The sequence below is a fragment of the Manis pentadactyla genome, chromosome 10 (assembly GCF_030020395.1).
Source record: "Manis pentadactyla isolate mManPen7 chromosome 10, mManPen7.hap1, whole genome shotgun sequence".
Classification (NCBI taxonomy): domain Eukaryota; kingdom Metazoa; phylum Chordata; class Mammalia; order Pholidota; family Manidae; genus Manis; species Manis pentadactyla.
The window spans coordinates 15170389-15184976 of record NC_080028.1 but is presented as its reverse complement, the minus strand read 5'-3'; the positions used below and the strand labels follow the sequence as shown (position 1 = coordinate 15184976).

Here is a 14588-nt window from a genome sequence, read left to right as displayed (position 1 = left end):
ATACCTTCTTTTCTGCTCCATTTCTGTCTCATTTAAAGATCATCTGAGGGCAGTGCCTGATTTCAAAGCTCATGTGTTCCGTGTATATTGTATCTGAAATTCTTTTGAAAGAGGACTAAGGTTACACGGCTGAGGGTCTTTACTGTAATTAAACAGACCTGGATAAACCGTATGTCTAATTTGAGTGGCATCCTTACAGTTGCCAACAGAAAAAAATCCTCGTCCAGTCTGCTAGTCTAGCGGCCTCCTTGTGTGCTGCTCTCTGGCAGAGGAGCATAATGACCGGGTCTTCTTGCCATGCTCACCTGGTAGTATGTGCTGGCCGTGCAGGAGGGCGCCTGGGCATTTGTTTGGAGGAAGTCGCTCTTTAATGAACAACACAATGGAGGCTGAGTAATTAGAGCAGTTCGAAACCTTGAAACTGGCTTTTTGTCAGTGATTTGCACATTGGTAAGGCATTGCTATGGGGATGTTTACAGCAAGTCTGTTATTCTGCAGACAACGAGAAGGGCATAAGTCACAAAGGAGAGGTCCAGAAGGAAAACGGCAGAGAAAAGAAAATCCCTATTAAGATAATTAGCTCATAGAGGATATTATACTGGACAGTCATTTCTCATGTGAATCCAAAGCCTCCTTCTTTTGCTGCCTTTGCCCTAAAAATCAGTTTATTTTATTGTTGTTGGGTCAAATTTCTTCTTTGGAAATTGTGCAGACACAGGGTAAGGTAATTTTATTTACATATGTGTGCACATATGCATGTTCATGTATATATATGCATTGGAGTGTTTTAAATGATGGAGAGAGAGTTGATAATAGAGATTAGTGGACTGTCTGGATTATGAACCAGCACATATGGAAATTTTAAATAGATTAGTTTGAAGTCATAGGGCAGTGTATTAGGATCAGCAAGAAGTTGACTCCAGTTAAATCCATTTCTCCAATTAAAGCATGAACAGGCTTCCTGAATAAATTAGGTCAACCCAAGCACATTAAAAATATGTTTCTATTATTACTGTTGGTGGAATCAAGTACTCCACAGTATTTGTTCAGCCCCTGAAATACCTTAGTAGGACCCAAATGTGGGTCCATGATAGCCCATTCTTTTCCCATTCTCTTCTCAAGAAGTTCGTATCTATATTCACCACCAAGTTTATATTCTCAGCTTTAGGGCTTCTCTTTTCTAAAATAATAAAAGTTGCATTTTGCTAATTGCAAAAATGATCCCTGCCCTTTGTAAAATATTGAAAGTTACAAAATAGAAAAATTCTTGCTACGTATGATTTTGGGGGTCTCTATACATTTACTGAAACACATCTGTGGATCCCTCTGGGACCATGCTGTTTCACAGAGCTGCTTTTTTCTTTCCACAGTGTGTCCCAGACATCTTTACATTTCAACAAGTAGGCATCCACACCAGCACATGTAATGGCTGCATAGTGTTCTTCTGTATAAATGTCCTGTAGTCACAGAGCCAGTAGCCTGTTGGGCATCATGCAGCCTTCTGCTCTGTGCTGTCACAAACAGTGTGACTATGAACATTCTTGTGCAATATTTTTGCCATTTTGGGAGTTACTTAAATAATATGTACATTTACATGTTTTACACATATTACTTCACTACCCTCCAAAATGACCTTACGTACCCAGGTTCCTCCCTAGGGACCCTCCCTCCAGTTTCCAGTCAGCACTGAGTCTCTTCAGCATCAGTTGCTATTCCTCTTGCACTCATTTGCCCCTAAAATTGGGAGGACCTAATTTTCTACCTGTTTAAGTCTCATGATTTATACTGGCTACCTATTGTCCCAGCTGTCCTAGACCCTTGAGGTATAGGATGAGGTCTGATTTTGGTCTGAAACCTGAGACCAAAGGATCTTTCCCTTTCTCCCCAGGATCATTTGTAGTCATTGGTTAAGACCTAGGTTCAGTTCACTGGCTCTTCCTGAATGAGGAGAAAAGAAAATCCTAATTGGAATAGCAGGCATGTTGGTTAGGAACATGGGCTGTTGTGAGAATTAAGTGGGGATATATGAACACACAGGTTCCTAAGTTTTGTACAAGGGACAGCACATTCTAGGTACAGTAGCTTCTAGTACTCATAAAAATAACCAAGCTTGAAGGGCACTGGAAAAATAAGTAGCATTTGTTTGGACAGTGCCTTTCTTTATGAAAATTTTATCTTTCCCATCACACTGCAAGTATCATACTAACAGACATAAAATTGTAATGCCTAGATTAGGATAATGTAGTAGATGCTTATCAAATACATGGAGATTGAGTTGGCTTTAAGCACTTTCAACAATGAAAAATTATAAATCTGAGTAACATTCAGATGATTCCGATTTCTGGGGCTCATTCAAGGGTAAGTATATAGGCAGATGTTTTGCATTTTAAGGAGAAAGGTCTAAAAGTGGGGTAGTAACTGATTAAAACTGCTTGCTTTTAAAATTTGGGGAGTGATATTTGTTTTTTTCCTTTGGCTTCCTTGGTTGCTTTTTATTTGGAGGCACATACATGCACGTTTGGTAGTGTGACTGGACACTGAGGAATAGAAACTCACTTGATAGAATGGCAGTAGAATTTTTAGAGAAAATCCTCTCTTCCCCCATGCAGGCCACCGTCGGTGAACTGCTATCCCTCTAACACACTGGCTTGGGTTTCAGGTGTCATTACTGCAAGTCATCCTGTCACGTGTCTTCCCTCCGCATTCCCTACGCCTGCAAGCTGCTCTTCCAGGAACTGCAGTCGATGAACATTATCCCCAGGTTAAAACTGTCCAAATACAATGAGTAAGGATGGTAAAGATGGTTCTTTAAAGAACAGTTGATTTGTCCAACACAGTGGAAAGCAGAGGGATTGAGGACACTTCTGCTCCTGTGAATAATTCTTTGAGTGGTCTCTCTCTCTCAAAAAAATTGATGGAGCAGCTTTTTACACCCTAGAAGAACGACTAAACCAGCTTGCTCGGTGAGGCCTCAGACCCTGGGTGAGAAGATGCCAACATGGATTGTGATGCAGTCTCTCCTTCATATACTGACTGATTGACAAGTGGACACTCCCTGAGAGATAAATAAACTCTTATTTATGTTCTGGTATCATGAAATTTACTCATTAGAAAGTCCTTCCTCCTTAAAAAGAATGTTTGGGATTAAATTAAGATCCAGATTCTTAGGAAACTCAAAGGCTATCAAGAATCTGTTAGAGTTGGTTGACTCAGCCCTCGTCGAGGTGGCTGACGTGAGCAGCGCATGAAGGAAAGAGCACCGAGGGAGGCTGGAAGAGTGGCAGCCTTCTTATCTGGTCTTATGAGGGGGTTCTCCCAACTGCTGAGTCTCACCTTTACACACCCAACTCTTTTCATTTTAATCTTGGTGAAATACAATAAATATATTCCTACCATCATAAGCAAGTTTTCTAAGGACGTCACCATTTCTTACAGACTCAGTTACTACTGTTTTGAACCTCTGTGATCCTATTTGTTGAATCTCTGAAAATAATTCCATGAATGCTTTGTAATTTTTCTGTCCCTTCCATTCCTGCCAGGGTGTTAGCTTTCCATTTTCTTTTTAATTTGACATCTTTCTTCACCCAAATCTAATTTGTTCTTAGTTGTTTGTCTCTGGGGGCAGATAAATACTTGTGTTAATGATGGATGATAAAATGTGTTAGAAAAACTGAGTAATTGTCCAAGGCTGCATTCCCAGCATGTCCCATTGAATATGTTCCACATATTAGTAGGTATTACACACCAACAAGAATCAAGCTCCACTGTCAAATAAGGCTGAGAAACTGGGTATAACCAAGTTAAACATACGAGGGACTTTTTCCACAACCTTTACCAAGCTACGTGTACTGGAACTCTCCAAAAGATGAATGTTCCAGGAGCCAGGCTAGCCACTGAACTGAGAACCCAACCAGAACACCACTTCGTTTTCTTCACAATAAAAAGCTCTAACTCAGATGTAGTCCTAGAGGAGCCACAGTAAAAACAGAATGAAAGACACACTCCAGGTGAGCAGGCCTTCCACAGCCGTCACCATGCGTCTCTGTTCACTTCAAGGACACAGTAGGTATTACAAAGAAAGAGGGATTTGAATGGCCAGGCTTTGGTTATGTTCCTTCCTGTCATTTGGCTTTGTAGTTCTCAAAACTGATGGCACCTAGAGATTTCTGTACTGGATCGAATGTACAAAACCTACATATTGTGTGGGCCTCTTAAGGAATTTTCTAGGGTAAGCTTGACGATTTCCCATTAAGTGACAGCTCTGCTTATCAACACCATCGAAGACATAATTGCCGTGCAGTGTATGGTGCACCATTTCAGTGAGCATGCAGAGGGTCAGTTCAGGAATTGCTGCCTGTGTGCTGGGTACCAACATGAAGGCTGTCATGTGTGAGGCACTGTGTTTGGATAAAAAAATCAGGACATGGCCTCAGCCTGGAGGAGCTCAGAACCAGTGGAGGAGGAGGCGTCAGCTATCACGGAACACTGTGCACTCAGCGCTGATGATCAGCCTTGGTGGTGCTGAGGGAGCTCCCAGGGCAAAATGATTACCCGTGCTCCAGAGATTTGGAAACACTTCACAAGTATGTTGATTCCCTTTAAAAAACTGAAGAAACTGAGGCAGTAAGAGGCTAAGTGACTCCCCAAATGCCACACCACACCATTAAGGGGAACAGTGAGGGCCTTGAGGCCAGGCTCCCTTACTTGGAGGGCTTTGTCTGGGTTTCATCCACGATTCTATTTTTCAGTCACCAAATGTGACAGTTTTTTTAATTCAAATGCCACCGAGTGGTTGTATTTCTTAAACATCTTTTCTTCAAAAAGCATTCCTGGCACTTAAACCATTTTGAGGGGAGTTGCCTGTCTAACCTTCTTGGAAATTATCAGTTCTCTAAATTAACAAAGATCTAGAAAGTGTGGGTTCCAAATTGAAACATCCTTAGGGGAAAAAATTATGTCAGATTGATACTTCAAAAATTAGCAGATATACATTGTATAGCAGTTTGACTCAGAAACACTGTAAAAAAAAAAAAAAAAAGGCCAAAATTGGTAAGTTACTCCTACTAGGTTTTTTTTGTAAGTTCCTTGTTTTAAAATCTGATTAGATTTCCATTTCCAGGAATGACAAACTTTTACAGGCCCCCTCGAAGCACTTTCTCCCTCAAGGCTTCTTCAGGTTGGAAGTGGCCCGGGGGTGAGGGGCTAGAAAGCCATGCCAAGGCCACTGAGAAGCTGCGACCCTGGCCTGACCTTTGGCAGAGTCAAAGAGCTGGGGAGACAAGAGGTGGACGCGGAGTTGCCAAGACACCAGGACTAGAAAGGCCAAGATCACACTTAGGAAGGAAGCCCACTGAGGTGAGCCCACCTTCCCAGCACTTCCACTTGCACTGGTCTGCTAGGCTGCCATAAAGAAGACCGCAGACTGGGTGCTTACTGCAGACGTACTTCCTCACAGTGCTGGAGGTTTGAGGTGCAAGGTCAAGGTGCTGACAGGTTTGGTTTCTGGTGAGGCGTCTGTCCTTCCCTGGCTGCAGAAGGCCACCTTCTCTCCGTGTCCTCACATGGCCTGTCCCGGCAAGTGCTAGGAGGGTGAACAAACTCTGGTGTCTCTTCCTCCTCAAAAGAATGCCAGTCCTGTGAGAGTAAGGTCCCTGTAACCTCATTTAACCTTAATGATCTGATTCAAGCCCTATCTCCAAGTACAGTCATATCGGGAGTGGGAACTTCAAATAGGAATTTTGGAGGGACACAGTTCAGTCCATAGTACCCCTCAAGGCATTTGCCAAATTCATCACAGCACAGGCTGAACTGGTGCCAGTATCTATTAAATCTGAATGTACCCAGCAGTTCCATTCTCAGGTATATGTATGCCCAGCAGAAATGTATGTGTATATGTTCTCACTAGGCACATATACAAATGTTCCTAATAGCGTGATTTGTAGTAACCCCAACTTATGAATAACCCCTGCCCATTAACAATGGAGTAAGTGGCGGTATGGGCACACCGTGGAATACGGTACAGCAACGAAAAACCGCCATATCGGTATCAGATAACAATATCATAGGTAAGCTCACAACTATAATATTGGGTAAAAGAAGTGAAAAAGATACACACAGTATTAGTTCCATTTAAATTCAAATATAGGCAAAATTAATCAATGATTACAGAAGTCATGGTAATAGTTCACTGAGCAGAATGGGTAGCTAATGACTGTGGTGCAGGAAGGGGGCTCTAGGATGCGAGTAATATTTTTTTGACCTGAATGTTAGTTACATAGGTGTGTTTATTTTATTTTATGAAAATTCACTGAGCTGTGTACACTCAGGATTTTTTACTTTTCTGAATGTTATACTTCAATAAAATGTTTTAAAAAGAACACATGTTCTAAATAAGTTTTTAGAAAGAACACAGGTTCTAAACCTGTGTTTCATTCTCTTAATAGCTTTGTCACTCAAATACAGCATATTTTCTTTGTTCTTTTACTTTTTCCATCTTCAGAATAGGAATAATGGCAGTACAGGTACTCAGGGTCATTTTTAAGATTAAATGAGATAATACATCTAAAGGGCTCAGCACAGCACAGTGCCTGGCACGTAACAGGTGTCCACAAACATTAGTTATCATTTTCACTGATACCATTACTCCTTTCTTAAGCACTGCCAAGACTGGCATGACCCTGCAGAGCTTCATCAGGAAAGGGTTAGGAAGGCAAACACCAAGTTTCTTCGAGAAGAGGGAGTTTAGAAGCCAGGACAAAGCGCAGAAGCCGTATGGTTTTGTAAAAGCGAGTTGTGAAAGCCACCCTGTTTCACGGTGATAGGAAGGAAAGAGGCGGTGGGATCAGACAACACACTGCCCTGGAAGGACCATTTCCCACTGACATCAAAGTGGGGCCCGTTGTCGGCGCGGGAGTCCCAGCATAGTTTCATGAAGCATGCAGAACCAGTTCGCAAAACGCTTCCATGTGGTGAGAGTCAAGGAAAAGATTAAAAAAAGAAAAAGAAAAAGGCCTTGATTGGGTGCTACAGAATGGGATAGTTTTCAGCTGCTTGGGAGCACTGGGACCGACACCTCTACTTGCAGTAATGAGTCACATGAATGAGCACATTAGGGCCGGTGGTGAGGCCCATCCGCTTCGCAGCCACCTGAGTAATAGAGAAGCCAGTTTCCGAGAGACCTGTAAATAATTCCTTTGTGAAACGGATGGTCAGAAAAGTGACCGTAAAAGTAGCACCTCTTTACCATCCATATTTACTCCATATGTGTCTTGAAAACAGTTCATTTCGTTTGCTGACAAAAAGTTGGATTTTTACTACATCAGCCTCACGGGGCCAAGGTTGGTGGGAAATTAAAGTCAAGCTTTAAAGAGGCAGTTTTTAAATAGGAAAAAAGAAGTGGTGGCAGCCCAGAAGTATATACTGTTTGTTACCAAAGCCAAGCTCCAATTTGGATTTCAGACGCAGGCTTCAGAAGCAATTAAAAGATTTGCTTCAGCAAATCAAATTTATGGTGATCAGGATGTCATGGCAGAAAATTTTGGAAAAATATGAAACTCACATTTTCACTCACAAGTCTAAAATCTGAGAACATTGTCAGAGGCATGAAAGCATTCTCCAAGTCCAGGTAGTGGTCTCATTCCATGCGTAATAAAATTTAAGTCTGGTTAACTCCCAATCATCCACGTTAATGGAAGCAAGGAGCAGTATGAATAAATTAAAACATGATGGATCCAAATTCTTTTGTCTTGGATGCTGGGGTGACATTTATATTCACATTTTTAATATTACTTGAGTGGAAGTTTGATGAATTTGTCATACTTCGAAAGTGACTCCTATATTAACATTGTATTTGAAGAAACTGGAATAATGATACCCTTTATGGCTCAGTAGTGATGACAGATCTCGGAGGGCAGGGTAGCCTGACGACTGGATGCTTCTAGGCTTTCCAACTAGGGTCCCTGGACCATCAGCATCATGTGGGAGCTTAGGAATTTGGGTGGAGCCCAGCAGTCCCTTTTAATAAACCCTCTGGTGGTTCCAACGCAACCTTAAAAGTTGAGATCCCCTGTTGTAAGCTACTGGAGAGCTCTGGATCCCATCCTGCCTGAGAGCCGGGCTTTAGACTTCTGGTGGTGCCAAAGAACCTACCCACAGGGAACCACCTTCCCACTTTCTTGCCGGCCTGACTTCCCCTGAAGTAGCAGGTTGTGTGGCCTGCCCCTCCCACAGGGTTCCGGCCCTGCTTCACCGGCCTCCCCACTCCTGCCCCTGCTCATACAGAAGAAATGGGCATTAAAGGCCAGGTCTGTACAGGAAGAGCTCTCCTCGGATAACTTGGATGCTGCTGCTCGCCTGTGCTGACTTGCTTCTCACTCTCCAGCCTGAGGCTTAGCTTTCTCCTGCAGCTTCTTTCCACTCCTACCAGACCTGCCTGCCAGAGCCGCAGACAACATACATTGAAACTGGCCTTTCTGAAGTGACTACTGGGAAAGCTACAGATTCTGTCTTGATCCCGGTTAGTCATTTCAGCCTGCTGTCCAAGTCCTCTCTGGGCTGCAACCGCATTGACTCTCCAAAGGCCACACAAAACCAGCGGATGCCCTCGGTGCTGCCTGTAAGACTCGGGGAGCCCCAGTGTCACTTAACCTTGGAGCTGCTGTCCTGCAAATGAATTGGTAGTGGTGTTACCAGCAACCATGGAGAGCAAAGCCACTCTGCCCTTTCTGTGTTCTGTGCATGTGGACACAACCAGGAGGCACAGCCCGGGCCCTGCACTCTGGCTGGACAGCCCCAATCTTCCCCCAGTACACGAGTCTCAGTCCTTTCTGTTCAGTAGTCTGTGACCTCCCTGCCTGCCTCATCCACTCGAGACTTGTACAGGGATAAGAACACTGCCTACTCCAGAACTTTGCTGTGACAAGTGAGTTAATTCAGGTGACGAGTACCATAGATGCTGGAGCACCACCTGCCCCGGGTTAAACTCAGTGAAGGTTAGCTTTCCTCTCCTTGTATACGCAAGCACAAAACTAGACCAGAGTTTCTCAACCTCTAGGCTGTTGACATTTTGGGCCAAATAGTTCTTTTATGTGGGGGCGCTGTCCTTTGCACTGGAGGAAGTTGAGCAGCACCTCTGGCCTCTACCCACTAGATGCCAGTAACATCCTCCTGGTTGTGACAATCAAGGACATCTCCAGACTTTGCCAAATGTCTCCAGCAGGGCAAAATTGCCCCCAGTGGAGAACCACTGAACTAGACAATGCTAATGGAAGTGGTGTAAATTACAGAGCAAATGACAGCAGTTCAAATTATAGTTACATGGATTTGTCCTCAGTAAACTGAGCGCCAGTGTGCTTCTGGGTCATTGGGTGGCTCTACTAACAAATGTTAACATGAATGACAAAGCCCTTATTTTTCTTCAGTGTATCAGTTATAAATGTAACTGATGTAAAACCAGTGTGAACTATGTTGGTCACTAAGTTAAATATTCCTGTTGTAAAATGCATTTTTATATATCTGATGATATTGTTACAGATTTTTAGAAATAAGGTTAGTTATAACACATTTTTATTCACCTCTGCCTACAACTTGATGTTCTTTTAGGTCTAGCCTATTTTATTTGCTCAAAGACACAAGCAGATTTTCATCATTTACCCAGTCAAACCTCAGCTCTGCGTCTGCCTGCCCACCATGGGGCAGACACCATTCAGCCCCCAGTTTACCCAAATGCCAAAGGCTCTGCCCTCCTTTTGAGTGGGTCACTAAGCCCCCAAGGAGTAAATGCGGTCAGAAGCCCTCTCCTAGCAAGCTGAAGCACAGCCTGCACTTGAAGATGACAGCAGTAGGGCTGGGTCCCCAGAGCAGAAATCTCAGCAGCAGCAGCTGTCTTTCTGAGTTACTGGAAAAGTTCCTTCTTGGTTCCTCTGGGTCTTGCATGTCCCAAGTAGGTCTATGACCTGCCAGGACCCAAAATACATCCATGTTGGTGCAGAAAATAAAACAGGAGGCTGTTAATGATTCATTACCTGCTCTGCCTTCAGGCGGAGTTCCTCTAATTACCTTACTCTGTGTCAGATGTGACAAAAATCTAGGAGTCAGTATTTGTAGAGATAGAGATAGGAATAGTTCTGATAATACAGAAGTTGGGAACCTTTTCTTTTAAATAAAGCTAGGGATGCGAATACCCATATATGTGTATCCATTCTGTGTCTGCATCCCCCTGGCAGCTCCCTGACCAGTCACATCAGTCTGCCCTGCTGAATCTGAATTGGCTTCAGACCCTTGAACACCAGGCCCAGCCAGCGAGGAGGCAAGAGTGTGCCATGGCCTGGAGCAAGGGCTCTGCCACCCACTAGCTATATGACCTTGGCCAAATTATTTTGCCTCCATTTCCCCATCTGCAAAAATGAGGTAATAATCATAGGACTAATTGAATAGATTCATGTGACCCACATAATAAGGGCTCATAAATACCCATTATTGTTTTGATTAATTGGAATGGGCTTCCATATGGGAACCTATTTGCCATCCCTGTATAATGGCACTTCTCTTCCTTAAGTCAGGTCAACTGTGTGACTTGTTACTTAGGTGGGGCCAGCGTATCATGTTGATAAAGATCTTGGTTGCAGTAGTAAGTTTAAATGTGCCCCTTACTTTTATTCAAACTCCCCCAAAAGTGTGTGCCTTTGGTTCCAGTGGAGACTGGGTCAGAGGGGGGTTGACTGAAAGTGAAGCCATTTCCACTCTTGGAAAGCAGCTTAAAGTGTTTACCTAATACTGAGTTAGGAGTGCAGTCTTCATGTGTGAAAGAAATTCAAGACATACATATGGCATTGCTGGCCTTCCCATCCAGCATCCCAACTGCTTGAGTTACCAGATTTTATGTATATATTTATATTCAGCTGTGTGCATTAAACTCAGCATTAATGTCCCCCGTGTAAGAATCTGATGACCTGCATAAGAAAGAATTTGTGTATGAAGGAATCTTTGGCTTATGTGCAAAGGAAAAAGTCTCCCATGGAAAAATGCAGACCCTACACATTTAGCAGACCCTCGTGTCCACAGAAACAGTCATTGGCAATTAGGCAACTGCCAAAAGATCAGAGGCAGGAGCCCGCACATGAAACGGAGGCAGCGCATGAAGATCACCGCCTTCTATCTCTGAGTTATGGGCGGCCAAGGTTGCCTCCCCCTGGGCCCAATCTGCTCTGAGCTTTTCCTGCTGTGGACAGTGGCCCCAGGGACTTTAACGCACCCCAGTTTCCATGCAGCTTACTGATCCCTTTTTCACATGAATGAGAAACGCCTTTGATTTTGAATACTCACGTCTGTTTTGTGTAACACTTAACTGATGTGCCAGGACTATTCTGTACCTTAAAGGGGGTCTCGCACTGGGTTATTAAAATCAGTCCTTCTGTGAAGAGTCACTTTGCTCACTTAAAGGATAACCGCCCTGCCTTTCTAATGAGGTTCATCTCGTTAAACCTGGATTAGGGAAAAGAGGAGCAAGCAGACCAGCAGTTGGAACCCGGCCAGAGCCCATCGGTGAGTTGGTCCAGCCACAGAAGAGGCTTCAAAAAAATATTATCTGCTGATCAGCTAATCTGGAGCCCCCTAAGCCTCTCAGCCCTTCTCTTCTTTGGGAACCCTGCTTCAGACAATAATTGTCTGAAGCAGGGTTAGAATCCTGGTAAGCCAGTTAGAATCCTGGTAAGCCAATAGAGACCTTGAACCAGTAGGTCCACTTCATTTGTTCAGATGATATAATGGGCTGTTTCATTATCTGTTGAATTCCCACCTCTGGAGAGGTCCGAGAAGTTAAGCCGTTAATCCATTCATCCATTTTCTGTTTCTTCTAGGTGGAGGGCATTCTACTAAGTCATGGGAATGCAGTCATGAGTCAGATGCTCAGAATTAGGAGAGAAGACGGAGAAGTTACAGTACAAGGAGGGGGCAGGCTGCCATTCACATATGTAATTTTGACGAATTCAACTCCACACTTAGCACTGGAAAAGACAGGGAAGGGGAGTGTTTAAACAAGACTGGTAACTCCACTCTCCACTCTCACCTCCCTACTGATGAGTCTAGAGTAACTGAAATATAATCTGCCGTCTGTCTCTCACAGTATGAGAATCTCTGCTCTAGTCTGAATCTCTAGAGTTAGAAAGATTGTAGCTGTGGGGGTTTTTTTTTGGCAAATTATGGACCCCACATTTAAGACAGCTGTCCTGTTGGGCGCTCATCAAAAGAAATAGCTAACTTCCGGTGTTGAGTGGTTTACGTTGTTTTCAAGCGTGATTTTGACTTCAAATGCTGACCATAGAAACTAAGGCTCCAGTGAAGGGGAAGCTGGCCTGTGACATCATAAAATGGGAGCCCCTAAGTAATCAGGATGAGGTCTCCAGAGGAGGTAAGGACCAGAGCTGACTTTTTTTTTTTTTCTGAATGACCTTTACCTCTTTGAGCCTCGGTTTATTTTTTCTTTTTTAATTTTTTATTAAGCTATGATTGATATACACTCTTAGGAAGGTTTCACATGAAGAAACAATGTGGTTACTACATTTACCCATATTATCAAGTCCCCACCCACACCCCAGTGCAGTCACTGTCCATCAGTGCAGCAAGTTGCCAGAGATCCACTATGTCCCTTCTCTGTGATACACTGTTCAGAGCTGACTTTTGAAGAATGAATGAACATTAACCAATAGATGGACAGTCGGGAGTGGGGCTAAAGGGAAGGAGAAAGAGGACAACAATGACAGTGGGTGGAGAGAGTAAGGAAGTAGAACAGGACTGTGTAGGAAGTAAAAGAACAGAGTCTAGGAGGATCTCTGAAATAATGGCTTGAGTAGCCAAATGGGTAGTGTGGATAAAGTGAAGGTTCCTATGGCCAGGATTCTCTCCTGGCCCTGGTCAGCTAGCTCACTACACATGTGTGGGCAATGTATCATTATTGACTCTATATAAAGAGCTCCCAGTGCCCTGGGCGACACAATGGCACAGCTGCAAGGCTGCAGGAGAGCAGAGATGAGGCTGAAGTGGTGGCAGCACCGAGGACAGGGACAGAGACAGCTTCAGGGGCAGAGAGGCCCAGAGGCAGAGACCGACTTGCTGCAGGCAGACTCACTCTGAGTGGATGGGATTCTAGTGATTGACCTGCCACCATGGGAATAAAGTTGGGTATAACCTTTTCACCCAAAGAACATTCTACTGTCATTTCTTTGGTCTCATTGAATCCATAGTGAACTTGTCCAGTGCTGAAACCCTTTGGCAAGATGGTAGTGAACCACCAAGACAAGGAGCCATTGGTGGAAAGCCCATGGGAGGGGCAATCACTCTTCCATATGGCACACATTGAATTGGGTGTCTGTGGGATACCTGAGTCAGCAAGCCCATCTGGATGAGAGGCAGGAGCTGCCAAGGAAGATTTGGGAGTCACTGGTGATTGAGGGCACTGGAACGAGTGCGACATCTTCCCCAGAGATGTGCAGAGGGAACAGGGCCATAGATGGAACTTCAGAGACACCAGCAAGTATGGATGGGCATGGAGAGAAGAGCCTTCAAAGAGTCCAAGTAGGAGAAGCAAAGCAAAGTCAAAAATAGCACTGTCCAGCAAACCAAGGGAAGAAAGGTTTCTAAGTATGAGGGAGGGTCCAGACTCAGATGCCCTTGAGAGGATCAGGCAGATGTGCATCTGTCTAAACTGTGAGAGCAGGTTCAAGGGAAGGAAGAGGATGGGGGTTTGAGAGGGTGGAGGGTAAATAGAGAGTGGTTAAGAGGGTCCATAGAGCTCCTAGTCGACTTCCTTCCTACTCAGTAGTTCACAGGGGCAAGCAAACCCAGGGAACACCACTGGCCTCTGGATAGCCTCTGCTGTGATGGTTTCAGCACCCTTTCCCAGAATCCTCTCTCCGTCAATCTGCCTGACATCTCTACCATTAGACTGCAGGCACACAGTTCCTGGGAGAACACATTGATTAAATAATAAACACCTGATCAGTTTTCAGGACCGAAGAGATTAGCTAACCTGTCTTTCAAGCCCCTAAGGGAATGCATATGGATCAGGAGGAAGGGATGAGGACAGCAAGAGAGGGGAAAAGTGAGCCGACTCAGCTAGGCATCTCTCCCCTATGCACCCAACACCCACCCCACGTAGTGAGTTTTGAGTTTGACCAACTTGACCGATCCTGCTAGCAACAGGAATTTAGATTAATTGAACACCTACTATGGGCTCGTTCCTTTGCATCAATTATCCATCTACCCAATCTTGCTAGGTAGGCATTATTCTCCCCCTTCTTGTTCCCCTTTAACCTGATGTGGTGGTGGGGAAATGTCTTAATATAGATTGACATTATAGACTTTTTTCTATGTATAATTATACAAGTGTGCACACACACATGCATATACAATCTCCTTTTTTAACTTAACCACAGAAAGTTCCAAATATTTACAAAACTAGAGAGAAGAGTATAGTGGACCCTCATGTAACCACTCCATTTCTATAATTATCAACTTATTACTGGTTTTATATGTATAATCTACCCACTTTCTCCTAGATTATGAAGCAAATCCCAGGTTTACAAATATCATTT

General features: G+C 43.9%; 1 protein-coding gene across 5 annotated transcripts in view; it reads left to right on the top strand.

Moving 5' to 3' along the window:
- The window catches only part of POLR3B (RNA polymerase III subunit B), a 133555-nt gene extending 119895 nt beyond the window's left edge, over positions 1 to 13660 (top strand). For 3 of the 5 annotated variants that reach the window (XM_057486441.1, XM_036891169.2, XM_057486445.1), the window contains one exon: positions 2660 to 3091. In XM_057486441.1, the coding sequence (XP_057342424.1) occupies positions 2660 to 2789 (130 nt within the window). In that variant the 3' untranslated portion in view covers positions 2790 to 3091. Of the gene's footprint in view, positions 1 to 2659; positions 3092 to 11490; positions 11641 to 11855 lie in introns of those variants that run through there. The other 2 variants (XM_057486444.1, XM_057486443.1) reach the window with 2 other exon arrangements.
- Positions 13661 to 14588: the final 928 nt, after the last annotated feature.